Source organism: Lathyrus oleraceus, chromosome 3 (assembly GCF_024323335.1).
Source record: "Lathyrus oleraceus cultivar Zhongwan6 chromosome 3, CAAS_Psat_ZW6_1.0, whole genome shotgun sequence".
In the NCBI taxonomy this organism is placed as follows: Eukaryota; Viridiplantae; Streptophyta; class Magnoliopsida; order Fabales; family Fabaceae; genus Lathyrus; species Lathyrus oleraceus.
In genome coordinates, this window is record NC_066581.1 from 9,223,539 (window position 1) to 9,244,615 (window position 21,077).

General features: G+C 33.8%; 2 protein-coding genes and 1 long non-coding RNA gene across 3 annotated transcripts; all 3 read right to left on the reverse strand.

The window, feature by feature from the left end:
- Positions 1-8,736: 8,736 nt before the first annotated feature.
- Positions 8,737-9,675, reverse strand: LOC127128863 (dof zinc finger protein DOF4.6). Its single transcript, XM_051058239.1, has 2 exons — positions 9,546-9,675; positions 8,737-9,342 (listed from the first exon to the last, which is right to left on the reverse strand). Exon 2 carries the CDS (start codon positions 9,330-9,332, stop codon positions 8,811-8,813), a length of 522 nt encoding a protein of 173 aa, XP_050914196.1. The 5' UTR covers positions 9,333-9,342; positions 9,546-9,675; the 3' UTR covers positions 8,737-8,810.
- Positions 9,676-11,887: 2,212 nt separating this feature from the next.
- LOC127128864 (uncharacterized) lies at positions 11,888-12,653 on the reverse strand. The gene is made up of 3 exons (XR_007806063.1): positions 12,549-12,653; positions 12,185-12,434; positions 11,888-12,058 (listed from the first exon to the last, which is right to left on the reverse strand). It is a non-coding gene; the product is annotated as an uncharacterized LOC127128864 (long non-coding RNA).
- A 92-nt stretch (positions 12,654-12,745) lies between these two features.
- Positions 12,746-14,293, reverse strand: LOC127128810 (uncharacterized). The gene is made up of 4 exons (XM_051058178.1): positions 14,022-14,293; positions 13,578-13,696; positions 12,979-13,071; positions 12,746-12,901 (listed from the first exon to the last, which is right to left on the reverse strand). Exons 2-4 carry the CDS (start codon positions 13,650-13,652, stop codon positions 12,746-12,748), a joined length of 324 nt encoding a protein of 107 aa, XP_050914135.1. The 5' UTR covers positions 13,653-13,696; positions 14,022-14,293.
- Between the last annotated feature and the right edge of the window lie 6,784 nt (positions 14,294-21,077).

Genomic DNA, 21,077 nt, shown 5'->3' on the forward strand with positions numbered 1-21,077 from the left:
TATCGTCTAACGTACGACACAATCTGGAAATCTCCTCATCAGGTTTCCTGGATGGCACCTCTAAGCCCATCTCCATCAAGACTAGCTCCTAATGGACAAGCGCAAATTTTCGGGGCATTATAGTGTTCAATAATCTTTCACCTCCAGACCACGAACGGCACATACCATTCTACTCTCTCGATGCAAGAATATTGAACAGGGGCAGCTGTCATACCCCAAAATTTGCCCGTTGGTATTACAAAGCATTTTCCAAGACCCTCTGACTTGATCTGCAAGGCACTGATATCAAATGGACAAAAGCCCAGCTCACAACAGGCCTAATCCAAAGTGGCCCAAAATAGCTTGCTCGCTAGGCGAGCAATTCCTTCGCCTAGCGAATATCTCAGCATGCCACTCGCCCAGCGAAGCATCAGGTCCAGAAAAAGCCCAGACCTAGCTTGCTCGCTAGGCGAGCAATTCCTTCGCCTAGCGAAGCTTGCGAGAATTTGAATTTTTGGACCTCATTTTAAGCCCATTAGGTCACTACTACCACTACTATAAATACCTGCTCTTCTGCCACGAAAAAGAACACAAAAAGAGGGACTCACCCACACGGAGACACTCACACAGAGACCCGGAGGAAACCCTAGCACCGAAACCCTGCTGATCCAAAGAGTTCAGAAGGCGGAAACCCTGAAGGCCGCTTACCCGCTCCGAAGCTACCGCCGCCGAACTCAATCCGGCTCGCCAATTCAAGGTTGCAACTCGATTTGCAAACAGGTTAGCATCATTATTATCGCTTTAGTTTCTTAATTGGCATATGATATCACTTTAGGGTCTTAATCTACATATGATTATCACTTTGTATTCTTATTTTGCATGTGGTACGCTTTAGTGCCTTAATTTGCATGTGATATCGTTTTGTACTCTCATTTGGCATATGGTACCACTCCATGTTCTTAATTTGTGGAGGATATTATAATTGAATTCATAAACATTTTGAAGTTTTGCATGAGAGTTTAAATGCGCTTGAATATTGTGAAATTGAACCATATAATTATGTGTTGGATGCCATAAGCCATGCTGCAGGTTGAGGTCATAATGTTCTCAAATTTCAAACCCGTGGCCGCTCGCTAGCTCATCGCTAGGCGAGCCCGCAGCGAGCCTTCACTGAGCCTTCGCTGGGCGAAGCAGAGGCGACCGGGCCAGGGGCTGCTTTGCCTTTTTGCTGCCCAGTTCATGTTTACCTGATGATGATTCTGCATTATTTGGCTTAAAGTCCTGGCTGTTATATTTATCTTATGGTGCAATTTCCAATTGTATTTTACCTCGATGCTTTAATCCGTGTGTTCATGGTGTAAGGGCTAGCATACTTCCGAAGAAATAGCCGGCTAGGTACTCCGCTTTATGCATGGGAAGCCTTCATGGAGAGGGATTCTAAATTATTTCACTTGAATGTGAAGATTCATATTGATTGCCTAATTAATTTTAATGTAGTGATCCTTAATGTGTTGATTTTAATGTATCGATTTAATGCGGTATCACCATAATTACCTAATGAACTTAAAACATGGACTTTAAATGAATGATATCGGACCTCTCTTTATTACCCCACGATTACAATATTACGGTCATGTCCCGCGAATATGGGGATATCCTTAGCAAAGACCCTTCGGTAAAATCATCATAGTCCCTCGGACGTTGCCTTCGAAAGCACGATTTTGTTCCTCGATGACCCTTCGGTGTAGCCTACGGTTAAATGATGATAGTCCCTTCGAATGCTAAGGTATCCTCACAACTGTTGCCTTCAATGACCAGCCGATGACCCTACGATGACCCTTCTACATCCCAAGGATAAAACTACTTACTTCTCAATAGTAAGGACAGTTTTACCCTCATAAGGATAGGAAATGCCCGGAAAGACCTCGGACAGGTATAACCTTAATTGCTCATTCATAACAAAAAAAATACTTTTCACACCTCACACCTTTCAAACATCTTTTGGAAAATCGTCACTTAGCATACATCCGTACTAGGATCATTGCCGAGTTATATTTTTCTAAACTACTTTCAAAACCTATACGAGATAACCACTTTGTATACATTCATGCAAGAATCATTACAAAGTTAAATTCTCATTTTCAAAACATTTTTCACACATTTCTCAACCACCTTTTTCAAACTAGAAAACATAAATGATTGAGCAATTAAGAGCCCATGGATAACCATGGATACAAAGGGTGCTAATACCTTCCCTTTGTATAAAGTACCTCCCGAACCTAAGAATCTAAATTAAGGTCTTTCCTGTTCTTTTCCGCCTTTCCTTATGGGATAAAAGAAAAGTCGGTGGCGACTCTTGCTAACCGCGACATTGCGATTAAAAATCCAATAAAGTCCAGTTCACCGTATGACAAACAGTATTTTCTATAATCCGTATCCAAGATCAAAAGGCGAATTAAAGGTGAGATACATGTTTCGTACCAAAGAAGAATGTGTTATAGCTATCAAAAATAACGAACCAGCTCCCTCTTCAGTTGATCGAACATAGTGATGTTCCAGAACAACATCAACATCTAAGGTTTGTCTCTCGCATAAATCATCTTTCCGTATCGGCGACGAACACCAAACATGATTGTCAAATGATTAAATGAGATGTGGAACAATGACTCACACAACTCATCTATTTATAACAAAAAAAATGCATTTTATACTGAGGTGTCAATCCAATTGGCGCCTCCTCTCAAGTAATACACAGGGGCGCCAATTGGATTGGCTAGGACACATGCCCTAGCCAATCCAATTGGCGCTTGCATTCAATTTTTAAGAGGAGTCGCCAATTGAATTGGCGCCTCCTCCTAAAAGTGGGGTAGTTTGGAATTTTTTTTGAAACTAGGGGTATTTTGGATTTTCCTGAAAAAGTGGGTTATTTTTGTAAAAAATTCCATAGTTTCTTGTCATTTTTGAACAGCCTCAAAATTATTAATTTTTAATAATTTACAACAATCCCTCACTTGTTCTAATAATGACAAGACCAAATCCAGAAAAGAGAAACAAAGAATGTTAATACAATTAAGTATCTTTCTATTTGAACTTAACCTTAGTAAGGATAATGAAAAGTTTAATCGGAATGTTAGATAACTATGTTTTGAACCGTTATCCCTTGTGATTATACCGGCGTTACCTTGCACACATTCTTTAATGGTTCTTCACCTACATCTCTCACCTAACATTATTTTATGGCCATGTTCTTTTCCTGTTTTCGTGAATTTTTCATGAGAGAAACTCCAACTCTCACTTTGAGACGACACCATCTCAAAATTCATATATGTGAAGTTCATTTTATATCTATTTCTTGAGATACATATCCTCGATATAAAAATTCATTAAGAGTTTGAAAAAACGCAACCCTCAATATGTAATAGTCAACATTGTCACATAATATTGCACAAACATCCAAATCAACGACTTGTTGTTACCCATTGAATATTAGGTTAAGGTTTGTTAACTTCAGATTGGATTGCTACCGTTGTCGAAACTCTTATTCAAGGAGTTTCAATCTCATACCTCTTGAGGTAGTCTTTACTAAATCTCTGGCCAATTGTTTAGTAAATGTATCAAGCAAATTATAGCTCGGCCGTATATGAATGAAATGATTACATCTTTAATCAATTTTCTCACAAAAGAATGTCTAAGTCTTACTTGCTTAGACTTTCTGTTATACACTTTTTTTATGCTCTAGGTAAAGTGGCTTGACTACCGCAATGTACCAACACCTTTGAAACATTGTCTTTAGCCAATGGAACTTCCAACAAATGGTCCCTCAACCATTCAACTTCTTCATCAGCGGAAGCAAGAGCCTCAAACTCTGATTCTATGATTGAGCGATTGATCCACATTTGTTTCTTGCTCTTCCAAGAAATTGCACCCCCAACTAGTGTAAATGTTGACCCAAATGCATATTTATGACATTTAATACTCGATATCCATCTCGAATTGGTATATCCTTCTAATATGGCAGGAAATCTACCATAATGGAGACCAACATTTTTGGTTTTCATAAGATAGTCGAAATTCCTAATGATAGTTGTCAAGTGCTCACCATTTAGATTGCTAGTAAATCTACTCAATTTACTAACTGTAACTGCTATGTTAGGTACATTGCATCAAATACATTAGACAACTAAACGCAATTTCATATTCCAATTGAGCCACAATTCTTCCATTATTATTTTAAAGTTTGACACTAGGATTAAATGAAGTACTCATTTTCTTGAAATGTAAGTGTTTGAACTTATCAAGTACTTTCTCAACATAATGTGTTTGACTAAGTTTATAACCCTAAATATTTCTCTTTACTTTGATCCTCAAAAGCGTGTTAACTAGTCCAAAATCATTCATCTTGAATGTGGAAGTTAGAAACCTCTTTGTTTCTAAAATTTCATTCATCTTGTTGCTAATGATCAATCATATAATCATCATGGAGACAAATGAATATCACAATATTCTCAAACAACTTTGTGTACACACACTTGTAACAAGATATAGATGAAGAAGGTTTTTAGATAATCATGCATGATGATGCAAGAAGGTTTTAGATGAAGTGAGAGATGAAATTATGAGAAATTTAAAGTAGTATAATATAAATTGCAACGAACACCTTAGTTATGTTCCCTTGTCTCAAATCTTCACTTGTATTTCTATGTTAAACCTTCTTGATCGACTTCATCGTTGATGTGTATGACACTTTTGATCCTTTTCTTATTTGATAATATTTGTCTTCATGAAAATTGAACTAGATGTAAAATATATTCCTCACAATCTCCCCATTTTTGATGATGACAAACTCTTTGGATTTGCGTTTTGATAATGATTGAAAAATCTCCCCTTAAGTTGTGTGTCTCCCCATTAATTGGTGAATCTTACAATGACAAAGTCAAACTTTTAATGTCATTGTGTTGATGCTTGTTTTAATCCATAAAATGATTTAACAAGCTCGCACACCTTTTTCTTTCATTACTAGGAAGTACTTAACCTTCCAATTGCTCCATATAAATCTCCTCACTGAGATCTCTATTTAGGAATATTATTTTGACATCTATTTGATGAACTACATGGTCATCCAAAAAAGCTAATGCAAACGATACTCTAATTTTCGTCGTGTTTGCTACTAACGCATATGTGTCGAAATAATCAACACCGTCATTTTGACTAAAACCCTTGGTCATTAATCTAGACCTGTAGGTGTTTACTGTACCATCACTATGATATTTCCTTCTAAACACCCACTTGCATCCAATAGATCTTGATCCTTTAGGTATATCGACAAGTTCTCAAGTATGGTTTGACATTGTTAAATCCATTTCGTCTTGGATAACATCCTTCCAAAAAAACTGAGTCTTTTGAAGCTATTACTTCCTTAATTTCACAAATACACCAACAACTATGGTGAAATTTGAATCAATCCAATTCAAAATACATTTCTTCAATAATCACCAACACTATGATGATTATCACATACACTTAGAAATCACACCACTTTTTATTTACAAATAATTGTCAACACACACTTGGTGATCAAGTTACAACAAAATTATATTTTTGAATAAAAGATATTTTTGAACAATTTCCAAGAATAAATAATTCTTCCCCCCTTCATTATACAATTCAACAAATAATATATATAAACCTTAAGTGCTCATAATATATTATGAAACTTTTTGAATGATTTTAAAGTTATGCACATTTTTGAAAAAAAAATGAACACTTCAAAAATAATTTGAATTGATGTGAAAAATTAATAATGAAAGAGGTAATTTAAAAACTAATGTAATTTGTCTTAAATACATTATAAGAAACCTCTACGAATTGATGCAATAGTTTGAGACATGTTCATGAAGGTTTGCAAAAATTTAGAATGACAATGGTTCATGAAAAAACTTAATTTTGAATTTTGTTCAGGACTTGTTAAGTCGTTTAAACGGACACCTGATTTAACAAGTACATGAGGAATTTTGAATTTCAAACAATTTTTCAAAATTTGAAACAACAACAAGTTTTGTTAAGTCAATTAACCATATATCTGATTAAAAAGTGTAACAAACCTAACTTAAAAAGTGCTGACAACTTTTTTAAAAATAATTTCTTTATGCCTTTGTTTCAAAGATTTTTATGCAAGATAATTTGATAATTTTATAGATGAATATGCGTCTAATTTTTAAAAATTTTAATTGTATGAAATATGTAACATATATATGTGTATGTATTTCATATTAAATTTGATTTTTACAGAATATAAGCATATAAGAGTATTTTTAAATTTTTTCAAAATACTTTTGTCTCAAATAGTAACATTCGTAATTCATATATTTGAATGATTCATATATTATACTCTAGAATCAAAGTAATGTAAATTACGGGAACCATAATTATCAACTAAATAAAACAATCATATATATTATTGATTAATTAAAGCTAGAAAAATAATATATATTTAATACATATATAATATATCCTAAATCATAAATGAATATAGAAAGAAATAGTTCATTAATATATATGTTACTGTTTGAAATACTATTATTGGAATATATGTGAAAATTTATTTTTAATTTTATATATATATATATATATATATATATATATATATATATATATATATATATATATATATATATATATATATATATATATATATATATATATATATATATATTATTGTTAGAATCCGTTAGAAAATAATTCAAACATGTTGCAATAATGTTGAATCAAATTAGTGTATAAGTTTTTTCACACAATTATTCTCACATAGAATAGAATGATGCTATTGCTGTATGTAACATGTATTGCATATTATCTAGTTTTTTTTATTTAAAATGAAAATTATATAAATACTATAAAGTATGTTAAATAATTACTTATTATAAGATGTAATTAATATACAGTGAATAATCAAAGAATTGATGACTATTTCTTATTAATTATAATGCATCTCAATTATTCAATAATTATTAAAAAAATTATGATATCGATAATCATTTACTTTGATGCCAACTATAAGTAGAATTTAATTTTGGATCTTTATTTTATGATTTTCACATTGTTCTAATTTCTATGGGAAACCATAAAAACGTATTAGATCGATAATGACGATAATGACGCTTTTTTTCTTGTACTCTTTCTTCTAGTGTTCTTGATTTGTGACTTTGATACTTGAAATGAAAGACTCGGTTGTTATTATTTGCAATATTTATAATATTGTTAGAAAATTAATTTAAATCAAAATTGATCGAGGCTAGAATCGTGAACGAAATCACTTTTCTTATACGTATTTCATGTTGAGAATGTAGCAAGTGTGAGTAGCGTGAGTAATAGTCCTACATTGGTTGAAAATATGGAGACTTGAACATTTATAAGTGAGAGAACCCACTCACCTATCACCTTAAGATTTTAGGTAAATATGTGGTGTGTCTCTCACAAATGTGTTGCTCTAAAAGAAGAAGTCCTACCATGTTCAATGCTCTTTAGTAAAAATCTTCCATAACATTTCAAGCACTCTCAAATGTCTTAGAGTTGGAACGCAGGAATACTTAGAATTCCATAACATTTCAAGCACTCTCAAATGTCTTAGAGTTGGAACGCAGGAATACTTAGAATAATTCAACCTATACTCGAGTTTACACAAGACCGATGAAAACTCGAATAAGGGAAAAATATCTAAAATTTTAGTGAAGAGGATGTATGTTTTTCGTTGCATTTTTATGAATCCGAAATGAAGTATTTATAGGTCATATTAGTGTTGTTTCACAAGGTTGCGACCCTTGGTGAAACAACTTTCTTTTACCAAGAGTTACAAACCTTTGTCAAAAGCTACATACTTTTACAAAAGTTAAATTGTTTGACTTACTGCAATATTTTTCAAGAGTTACATACTTTCATTCGGCAATACTTCATAAAGTGTTGTCTATTTCCGAATTCAAATATAGTACAATACTTTACAAGTGTTGTCTATTTTTGAATTCAAATCTACTGTAACACTTCACAAGTCTTGCCTATTTCTAAATTCAAAATAAATCTTCACTTACATATTTTCTTGTCATTTTAGAACATATTCAAGATTATTGATTCTTAATGATTTATAATAGATATTCTTGTATATAATATTAGAGGAAGACATAAGAATAGTTGAATTGAATGATAATACTTAGAGGATGGACCCTTATTTATAGAGTAGAGTAGCTAAACTCGCAGACGATTCAAAATTTGTTCGCAATGTAGAAAGAACAAAATGATTTTCAAAGATATTGGTGCACCCAAAGAAGAAGAAAATGGTAAGGAAAAGAAGGTGTTTTGTCTGCCAATTAAACTTACCAGAAAAGAAAAATACAAGATCATGATTAAAAAAAAACACATTAGTTAATTAATTGTCTTGCATTGACATTGGGGTGATGAAATGATTTCTATTTGACCTAAAAAGAGAATATTTGAGGGTCCCTCTAAAATAGCGAAATAATGCATTTTTCTTTCTTATAGGAGTTGTTGTAATTCTAGCCCTAAGTCTTTGCTTAATTAATTATAATTAAAATACGTTCTAAGTGGGTGATCATGTTGTTTTTCGTTAGGACAGGTAATCAAGTTTTGCCTAATTTTTGTTATATATTTATATGCTAATTTATTGTTCAAACTTCAAATACACTTTATTTTTTGTTCTACTTTTATTGTTTAAATAGAAAATATAGTGCACAAAGCACTCGACCAATTAATATATATAATACAACCTTTGAATATCTGAGTCTTTCCTTATTCATCAAAAGTCACCTTAAAAACAAACATATTTACCATGATGACCCTTCACCTATGACTCCATTTGTTGAATTTTCTTGTTCTTCATTATGTTCCACTTGTTCAACACGATCATTTGTATTGCAAAGTTTCTTCATCTCTCCAACTGAAAATCCAGTATTTGGTTTCATTTCCTGCATGGAGAACCATGGATAATAGTGTCCATTTGAGCTTGAACTTGACATCATCATCAAGGAATTAGGAACACTATTAGAAGACAAACTAAGATTATGGCCTTTAATCATGTTATATGAAGATATAGCTGATGATGCTATGAGCTTGTTGTTCTTCCTAGAACTGCCTCCAACAGGGATGTTTCTTAGTGAACCACCTTGTGTCCAATACCTTTTGCATGTTTTGCATAAGTATCTTGGTTGTGTGAGGCTATAGTTGTTGTAATAACAGAACTTTGTGTTTGTTGATTTGCACCTTGGACAATTCAATGCTTCTTCTGTTTTTGTTTTCTTCTCTAATAGTTCAGCCCTAGTGCATGAACTCGGAGTTAACCCTTCCATTGCAAAAATTCTGAAAAAAATAGAGCCTATAAAGAGTTAATCAATAATAATAATAATAATAATCATATATTGCAGTTACCATGAATAGTACTATTGATAAATCTAGTAGAAGATTCATATATATAGAGAAAGTAAAGTCTAGAATATGTGCATGGAAGAAAATATATGAGAAAAGAAAGCAAGGAAGGATGAGTTAAGAGAGAAAAATGTGACCTTGTGTTAGTTTGTCTGCAATGCAAGATACTAAAGAAATAAGAGGGAAAAAGGCATGAGAAAATAAGTGTCTTTATTGACTATACTTGCAATTTCTATCATGAATCATGTTTATGACTTCAGGATTTTTATTAGGTGAGGCCTAGGCCACCCTTTATGAAATCCAGGGTAATTTATTCATTATATCAAAATTTATTACGTATTACTTCAAAATCTTAAGGTATTTAATCTATATCTCTTCTCACTTATAAATATTCAATATCCTTGACTTAATTTTAATTCTTTAAAATTTTAGATTAATATGAGATTTTAAAATTTTATTTGGGGTAAATTATCCCAATTTTACAATAGGTAGCTAAGAATTTAACTTATTATTATTATTATTAATGATTATCTTTAGTGGTGTCTTTCATCTCATCTAATTCAAATTTAAGTCTACTCCAATTAATACCTTTCTTTTTATTTATAAGGAAATATTAACGAGCATCTCTAAACTATTGATTAAGAGATTAAAAATGTAAGATGACATTCTTTAAAAGACTAAAAAAGTAAGTTAAAACTACGTATATTCAAAATATCGAAAACGTAAATAATTAATTTTTTAAAAATATTGTGTGAATATATAATATTTTTTTATTTATAATTCTTAATGAATGACTCGAGACACTAATAGGGAGAATTATATCCTTGATTATCAATTGATTCAATACAGTTTTATTTTTCTTTTATCTCAGTTACACATGTCACTACAACAAACAAGACCTTAGACAGCGCTTTTTTTAGCCTTAGACAGCGCTTTAAAGCGCTGTCTAAACCTCCGCTGCTAAAGGTTTAGACAGCGCTTTTTTAAATCTTAAAAGCGCTGTCTAAGCCCCCCCCCCCCTAGACAGCGCTTTGGCCAAAAGCGCTTTATAAGACCCTCTTATTTTAAATTTTTTAGGTATACCTTAGACAGCGCTTTTGAAAAGCGCTGTCTAAGCCCCACCCCCTTAGACAGCGCTTTGGCCAAAAGCGCTTTCTAAGACCCTCCTATTTTAATTCTTTTAGGTATACCTTAGACAGCGCTTTTCAAAAAGCGCTGTCTAAGCCCCCCCCCCCCCCCCTTAGACAGCGCTTTTTACAAAAGCGCTGTCTAAGGTATACGAAAATTGAAACTAACATTTTGATTTGTAACTAACCATTGCATTTCATATAAGTTTAGCATTAATTTCATGAGCATTGTAACAGATTTTGAAGGATATATAAACGAAATTCCAGTTTCACAAAAGCAATTTTCTTCATCCATTCCAATTTTTAAAGATTCACTCATTCACAAAAATCCAGTTTCACAGAAGAAATTCTTCATTCATTCATGAAGCAGAATTGTCATATATTCATCCATGAATTTTCCACAAGTCAGAAACTGCACAAATCAAAAGTTTTAGAACATACATAACAACGCCACAGTTAGCATTCCACAGGAAAATAAGTATACCCTTAATTAAATCCTAATAATTACACATAGACATCATTGAAACTCGCTAATAAAAAATTACCAAAAGTGCAAGAATTAACCGTGGCAGCCCACCCCAATTCGGTACAGATGCAAATTCTGAAATCAGTTCGAAACCAAGGTAGTACATCCTGCATAATTATCACAACAGAACGAATGTTGTAAGTTAACATTAACCAATATAACTGAATCTAACATAATCATGTAATACCGTCACTAACCCTACTTCAAGTTATTAACATGGTTTTCTAAACAACTCACAATTCAAACCATTCAAACAGCTTTTTAACAACATAGCAGTATGTTATAACCATCGTAAACGACATTTTAATCGAGTTTTACTAAGTATCGGTGGAAAAATTCTCAATTAACTTCAAATCCATTACAATTATTAAGTTGTTGGCAAGCGAGCAACTCAAAACACACTAGCTAGTGCTGTCTAAAACGAGTCGTTAGCAGATTCCCAAAATTAGTCATAACAACTTAACTGATACAACTTGCTGCGGTAACAGCTCCCGGCGCTCATGCCCAATGACAAGTCATGCACCAAGACAATCATTAGCATAGCGGAAAGTTTCAGCAAGTAAGTTCTACATCAAATAATCAGGCAAGTGTTTGGTCATGGTCTTGGCCTTCACTAATAATGTTTCTGATACTAATAGGCCATGACAGATCTCACCATCAACTTGCTAACAGATTTACTAACATCAATCTAACCTTTTGTAGTAACATAATTTCAAAGCAATCGATTATAAATAAAACTAACAGAGTCAAAAAATGGGAAATAACTAACAGCAGGACTTTGACTAACAGTTAAGTTTTTTTTCTTCTAATTTCATAATAACCATGACTAACTAGTTCTCTAACTTAACCTAACTAATTTTAAATTGATTTGACAGACTTGTAACTAACAAAACAAACTAACATTTTAACAGCAGAACTTCCAACCACAACAAACCTTCATAGAAGTAACGTGCAAATCCAGCTGAACTGCAAGCTAAGGTCCAATTTTGACTTATCCCTGCAAGCAATACAACTATTTTAACTGATGGAAATAATTAATAGAAAATCAATTCACATATAAAATTAACTTGCAACTAACAGAGTTTTAACAAAAATCCTAACAACCTGCCCTAACATAACTAACCTGCCCGATCCGTTGCCCGATTTGGTTGAGAATACCATGTATATAACAGTGCAATCAGAAGCTTTTCTAGTTTTTTCATTCCTCACCTTCAATCTTCACTCTTCACTCTCAAGCTCTCTACCCTCATATTCAGAATCGGTTGCTTTTTGCTCAAAGATTAGAGCTCATTCTTCACAGTTCATCTCTGAGAAGCTCACTTCACTTCCCTCTCGCGTGACCACTTCGCCACGTAACCACCGCAGTGATGACTCTGCAATTCCATAACACAGTTCAGAAGAGTTGAAGAAGAAGAAGAATCACAATCACAGTTGAGAAGAATAAGATACATAACGAGTGACACAACAAGAGGAAGAGAAGCTAATACCTGCGATTCTCTGAAAATCCACCGCACCGGAATTCTGAGCCGGATTGGAGTTGGATCCAAATTCGATCTTCCATTCGCAATTGGTGTTTAACATTAAAAGTAATATGTTCAATTATAAGGCATTAGTTGTCAAAAGTTACTAACAATGGAAAATCCAAGTCTTGAGACATGAGAGTTTGGGCAGTCAGCTGTTAACCTTAACACCATCCAACTTCAAACATAATTATGATTTTGAAAATATATAACAAAAGAAGCAGAGAAAACAAAGAACAAGAGATAACCTGAATCCGTGCTCCAGTAGAAGCTTGCATACTCTTAATTGTTTCTCCTCCTTTACCAATTATAAGGCCGACCTAAGAAACCAAATCAATTATAAACAAAACACTGTAGAAAGTACATGGGTGTACATATTTCAGGCAACTTTGCACACCTTATTGTTTGGGATTTGCATCGAAAATTCATCACCCCCAGATTGTGCAGCCATCCGTCTAGTACCACCACCGGCAGAAGCCCCGGCTTCAGCCTAGTAAAGAAGCAACTCTTATCAGTGATGTTAATGGTTACATTTCCCCCAGATTATTACAGTTAAAAATCAGTAGAAAACAACCATCGTCAATGACGCTTCACTAACAGGTTACAGTTAAGGCCATTCGACTTTGAAGATCATTTTAACAAATTCAGCACAAAACAATCATACTAAAGTTATAAAATCAGTTCAAAACAAATACTGTCAGCAATATTTCACTAGCAGGTTACAGTTGCAGTCATTCAAACCTCACTAGAGCAAATTAACCAGAAAACACACCATATTACAAATAGAAAGTCAATTCAAAACCACTCTTATCAGTGAATTTTCCCTGGCAGGATACAGAGCGCACTAATTCCAATATAATTTAAGCAAATTTATCATTAAACATTTCACATTGCATTTACAAAATCAGTTGAAAACAACTCTAACCAGTGATATTTCACTAACAGGCCAAAGTTACAGTGATTCCACAACATAATTAGAGAAAATTTAAAACAAACCTCAGCAAGGACTTCATTGATAAGTTTCTCAGCAGAAGCAACAGCATCAGAAGTACCCACAAGGTGACAGATCATTTATTTTCTTTTCCAAATTAGCATCCTTTTCTTGCTTCTCAAGTCTAAACTATCCAATGCATTTCCAACAAAAAGGGATGATTATGTTTGTGCTATCTGGATTTCGCCATGTTTTATATATTATGGCATAATATATAAACACATACTACTCTTTCCATTATGACTGATTAAAAATTGTGAAGGTTTAGATTGGCTTCATTTTTTGCTCTTACCTATTCGGAAAATTCAAAAAATTGGCAATGCACAGAAAACACAATTCTGTGGAAATGGTTTAGGTTAAGTGCCTAACATAGCTTAATCATTGGTGAAGTCTTTCATTTATTAGCATTGAAATTCTAAAAGCAAAAGACTCAAGTGAAGAAAACATACATTTCCTTGAGATTATCTAAGCCAGTGAACACATTGCCAATTGGTCCATACAAGAAATTGTGGCTTAAATTCCTGCAAGACAAAAAAGTGTTAATTTCACTGCCATTTTCAAAATTCAATAATTATATCATACTCAAATGTGATAAGAAAATTTGAAGCAGCTCCCCTTTCAAGCTTGGAATCAAATCAATATGAATGTAACTCACAGATGTCTTAGTTTTTTCATGTTTGATAATGAATGAGGGATATTTTGGCTCAAATAGTTGCAAGCCATGTTTCTGCCATAAAGAAGGATCATCAGAAAAAACTCACTGCTATAGCTTCCGGTAAAATCGAAATCATCAGAAAAGTAGGCTTACATATGTGTGGCATTTAGAGGTAATTCGTATGGTATTTCACCCATTATGCTGTTGGAACTGATATCACTAAAAAACCAGAACGGAATTAAAGTTAACCAATCAGAATGGGAAGTAAATCATATCTTGACAATATAGTAAACCAACCATCCCGATAAGAGCTTCAAACATAAAACGACTTACAATATCTTCAAATTTTGTAGATTATACAGCGAGGATCCAAGATATCCGGTAAGGTTCAATCCTTGAATTTTGCTGCAGGAGGACCGACAGGGCAAGTATAAGGTTTCTTAGTTGCATTATGGGGGATAGTGATATTATCTAACCAGAAAAAATCATAATTTTTGAAGTGATATAGTATAGTTAGAGCCTAGGTGCATTTGAAGTGGTATATCATTTACGATCACTATTTAAAATCTTGATTATCAGTAGAATATGTGCATTTACAGATGTATAACTGAGGAGTCAGAACAAGCTACTCCTGTCCAATACTCCTCACAAGGATCACCACCGTTCCATCCGTGTAGCCCTTGAGGGTTGTTTAAGCTCCTGTATAGATCCTGGAGGGCTGTAACGAATGGTGTCATGAAAATTTGTAATTTTTTCCCTAGTTTTAGATCCATCGAGAGGAAAAGTGAAACTGGTCATGGAATTGATCCCCAACAATAATATTTTTGTATTAACAAAACTATAAAGCGCACACCACATACATCTCAATTTCTATTATTATCCGAGGGGAAACTGTATTTACGTCAGTTTGTTTTAATAACTGAGAGGTAAAACCAATTTTTTTGACATTTAAATTTTGTTTTAAATATTAATTTGACTTGTATTTTTTTAGACAGAAATTGTCAAATCCAAATTTTGACTCTGAATCATTGAATCGTTACATGCATAATCACATTTACATCACTTGCGTAGCATAACATACTTTTCATCTTGCATAAAGCCTAAAATGTCGACAAAAATAAAATTTTGGTCTACAGACAGTCCGATTGGACTGATTTTCAAATGTACGTGAAATTAACGGGGAATTTTTTTTGAAATCGGGCTTGTAGATGTCATTTTTATTAATCTATGCTTCACGTAATTTAACTTGACGTGCTTGTTTTATTTTTTTGGCTCCTTTTTCGGCCGCATGTTGATCAATCTGAGCCTTTCAACTGATCATTTTTTATTTTAAAATTTTATCAAAATCGATATGACTCTGAGAAGTTTATTTCGCACGGATGATTTTGGTACATTCAGTTTATTTTTTTTGAATATTTTTGCATCCGATTTTTATTCATTTTATTTTTATTTTTACGTCAAATATCCATAATAATTAATTAGAATTTTATATGTTCTTGTTTCAATCCAATTTCAATTATTTAGAATAGTTTAATTTTTGTTTGATTTAGTTTTTTAAAATCTTTTTTACACTATTTTCATTCACCAAGGGCATGATTGGTATTAAATAGAAAAAGTGAATCCTAGTGTATCATATAACTATCAACACTTCGCATTGAAAGAAACACTACAGTAAGCCAAAACATGTTGAACAACTTTATGGAATCAGGATGAGTTTAAAATATATCTCTAACAGTAACTCCATCCTCGTGCTTTCGGTACTTAGATGCATAACTATTATCATCCAACAATTTTAAGAGTTGTTGCATTTCAGTTCTACCCCCCCCCCCCCCCCAAGTGCCTTATTAGATAGGTACTGAATGTTATGCACTTGCTTGATATTTGATATATTTTTGGGTCTTTTCTGTTTCAATGTTGTAAGTATATTTTTCAGTTGAATCAGATTCAATGTCATGTCAATAACACATTCCTTCTCTTCCGACATGAGTCGACACACACTAGGATGTCAGACTAATATTTCACACAAATCATGGTTATGCATGTTAGACGATAGTACCGATCTAGAAGGGGGGTTGAATAGATCAATGTTTAAAATTTAGCGCTTTTTCAAATTGTTTTTAAAGGTTGCGGAAGCTCCCTAGACCACAATCGTCTAAACGATCCGTTAATGGAAAGATCGGATATGCGTGAAATCGAATGGATTAACTAACATAGAGATAATCAATCAATATCTAAATCAATCGATTGATTACTACAATCCTTGATATGGTTAGCTCTAATGATGAGTTAACACAATAAAAGAACAAGTAAAATATTAATAGATTTATGTGAGATTAGTTTTATCAAACACTTGGTGTGCATTCCACACCAAGTCTCAATTTCACTCAAATTGAATGTGCAGAATTTTACTCAGTTGTAATCAAAGTGATTGCACCAATTTATCGAACAACTACTATGCACAACAATTAAGCGATATTGATTTTACTATTAATTTCACACAATACTTAATTTCTGCAGAATCTAAAGAGATAAGAGAAAGAAAGAACAACACCAGATTTGTTGAGGCAGTTCCCCTATCGTCCTCGCTTAGGGTACGTCTACCCTTAATTCTAAATCTAGAATTGAGATGTTTTTATTAACAAGTTGCAAAGTTAATAAAAGAGAAGAAATGATCATCACCAACCAACCCCTAGTGTTGTTGCAGATCCTATTCACTTTTCTCCCCTTGATTCTAGTTGAACCAAGTCCTTCAAGCATTCCGAACAAACCTCCGTTTGTAGCTACCTTATTGCAAGAACTCCACGTTCTCCAAAACTCTAGCTCGGCTGATTTTGATCAGATGTGCGTGAAACCTCTGGTTGTAGCTACCTTATTGTAAGAACTCCACGTTCTCAAAACTTCTAGCTCGACTGACTTCAATCGCAAGACGCTTGAACCCTAACCTTCCTTCACAATCCTCCGGTTACCCTTAATTTTTTGAGCGAACCCACCGTTCTTCAAACCTTTCACTCGGCTGAATCTATGAAGCAAAGATTAGTGCAAAAAACCCCAATTCTTGGAGGACAAAACCTCAATGGTTTTATTCAAGAAAAACCCACTCAAAGTCTCTACCCAAACTAAGATTACACAATCCTATTTGGACGTTATCACCACAACAATGCACAATGATCAACAAAAATTGTTATGTGTAGTTGTTGAGAAATGCAATGAAGAATGAAGATGAAGAGCACTTTGGTGTATATCTTTTACTTTTCTTGTTAAATGTTGAAGAAGAGACTCTAGAATATTTATATGATGCATGAACCAAATAACAGACATAACCAAATTATTTTGCAAAATTATACAACAGAAAATTGAGTCCAAGCAGCGACCACTCCACCTGTATGGGCCCGAGGCAAAATTATTCAAGTGAAACAGGGGATGAGTCGACTCAAACAGAGTTTTTCCAGGGTTGAGTCGACCTATGACTCGACTTGTTCATACACGTGGCTACATGGTTCAAGTGGAAATAGGCAATGAGTCAACGCAACATATGGATGAGTCGACTCATTCAGTTTTCCCAGGATTGAGTCGACCTGTGACTCGACCTGTTCAGACCCGAGAGTTACGCTCTGAGTCATGAGTCGACTCACAGTTCTTAAACTCTCAAAAATGAGTTTTGAGATGTGTTATGATCAATTTAAACCAATCTCTTATGAACCTAGGATATTAACGATGATCAAGTGCATGATTCACATCTATGATATGCTCCTATATGCCTGGACACGTTGAACTTATATTTTGAACATGTTAGAGGATGAATGCATTCTATGATATGATGACACCGGCCAAAGTACACGTTATGGGCGACTAGAAAGGTTTGACATCATTAAAATAAGAACTAGGCATATTTGCCCTCATATACTCCCCATTTTTTATGATGGCAAACTGTGGCACAATCGCGTACTTTGATAGACATCCTCCCCCTGATTTTATACATACCTTTAAGCATTCTGCTATTATATGCATGCCTTTAAACATTCTGCTATTATAAATCTGCTAAATCAACTATTGTGTTTCCATTGCTTCTCCCCCTTTGACAACATAAAAAAGAAACAATGAAACGGTCAACATGAAACAAAGATATTCATAAGCACTTAGTCAACGACTTTGCAACATATAGACATTAACAACCATGCACATAACATGAAGTCAATGAAAGAAGTATAGGCATAAATATTACACGGAGAAAAAGAAAATAAGTAAATAAGATTTCCACATTTGTTTAGCATAAACTTTAAGACAAATAACTAAATATAGTAACATGCATGTTAAATATGATACCTAAGCAAGTTCAAGTATAATTCAAACATAGAAATTGATCAAACTTAGATCAAGCCATAGAATGAACATCAAGAATTACATAGATCAAGTATATACATACATAGTTGATCAATATAGGTCAAATGGATATGAACGACATTACCTCCAATGGTGATAGATGACGAGTGCCCTCAAATAGCCGCACTTATAAATCAAGGAATAGACAGGCATAATAAATAAATAAATATATATACATATATATATATATATAATATATATATATATATATATATATATATAATATATATATATATATATATATATATATATATATAATATATATATATATATATATATATATATATATATATATATATATATATATATATATATATATATATATATATATATATATATATATATATATATATTTAAACGCGATCCGAGATATCGAGAACACCAAGTTCCCTACGGATGTGGAAGAAAGGCTCTGTTATAAGTGGTTTTATGAAAATATCGACAAGTTGATTTTTGCTATCAACATGCTCGAAGACTACATCACTTTTCTCAACATGATCCCTAAGGAAGTGGTGCCAAATTTCAATATGTTTAGTGTGCGAATGTAGTATAGGATTTTTGGTTAAATTGATGGCGCTTGTGTTGTCACAAAAAATGGGAATACGTTTGTCATACCCCAAAATTTGCCCATTAATATTTCAAGACATTTTTCAGGGCACTCCGACTCATTTTTATGACACTGATCTTAAAGGAACAAAGGCCCAGCTCACGAATGGCCCAATCCAGAAAATGGCCCAAACTGGCCTGTTCGCTACGCGTTCGCTACACGCTCGCCTAGCGAACGTTCGCTACACGCCCGCCTAGCGAACGTTCGCTACACGTTCGCTACACGCTCGCCTAGCGAAGCTGACAGACAACAGAAAATTTCGGGCTTCATTCTGAGCCCATTAGGTCATGAAAAAGAGCATTATAAATACCAGCACTTCAGTAATGAAAAAAGGAGAACGAAAAAGGACGAAAGGAGAACCCTAGCAAGCAAACCCTCGCGCTCACAGACGGAAAACCCTGGAGGCTAACCCTGAGAATTCCGAGAAACCCTGAAGGAAAAGCCGGCGGCAGCAAGGTCACTTCCGCTCAATTCGATCCGGTCGGCCAATTCAAGGTTACAATTGCTATTACTACCTTATGTTCTTAATTTGCATATGGCATTATGATTAAATTTATGAAAATATCTTAAGTTTGTCATGTGAATTGTAGTGTGCACTTGAATACCTTAAATGATTAACCATATAATTGCTGTAATGAAAGCCATAAGGCATAAAATTGGTTGAAATTGTACTGATATCAAAACCAGAATCCGCAGTCGCTCGCTGGCACGTCGCTAAGCGAGCATGAAACGAGTATTCGCTAAGCCTTCGCTAGGCGAGGCAGGCGCGAACCTGACAGTAGCCGACTTTTCTATTCTGATTTTTCACTCATGTTTTATCATAGTCAGGCATTGTTTATCTGATCATATTACTGTTGTGATTTCTTTTGCGGTGTAATCCTCGATTGCACCCTGATTTGGTATTCTAACCCGTTTGCTGAATGTTGCAAAGGTTCACACACCCCAGGAAAAGATTGTTGTTTAGGTCTTCCACTTTATTTGTGGGATACCCTTGTGAAGAGCTGCCCTAAATTGCTTAATTAATTTTAATGTATTAATTTTAATGTATTATTTTTAATGTATTGATTTTAATGTGGAGATTCACCCTAATTACCTAATTAACTTTAAAACATGGCCTCTAAATATGTGATCTTGGACCTCTCTTTTGCCCTACGGTATTACGGTATAACGGTCATGTCCCGCGAATGTAGGGATACACTTTGCAACGGCCCTTCGGTTAAATCATCATAAAATAAATCATGGTCCCTCGGATGTTGCCTTCGAAAATACGATTTTGTCCCTCGATGACCCTTCGGTGTAGCCTACGGTTAAATGATGATCGTCCCTTCGAATGCTAAGGTATCCTTACAACTGTTGCCTTCAATGACCTATCGATGACCCTACGATGACCCTTTTACATCCAAAGGATAAAACTACTTACTTCTCAATAGTAAGGACAGTTTTACCCTCATAAGGATAGGAAACGTTCATAACGACCTTAGGAAGGTATAATTCTCAATTGCTGGATCATAACCTAAAACATTTTCCACCCCTCACACTTTGCAAATCCTAGAAAATCACCACTTGGTATACGTTCATACTAGAATCATTACCAAGTTACATTTTTCTAAACCGTTTTCAAAATCAAGCGAGATAAATACTTTGTATACATTCATACGAGAATCATTACAAAGTTAAACTCTCTTTTCGAAACATTTTTAACAATTCACCAACACTTTTCAAACAAAAATATAAGTGATCCAGCAATTAAGAGCCCATGGATAACCATGGATACAAAGGGTGCTAATACCTTCCCTTTGTATAATGTACCTCCCGAACCCAAAATCTATTGAGGTCTTTCCTGTTCTTTTCCACCTTTCCTTA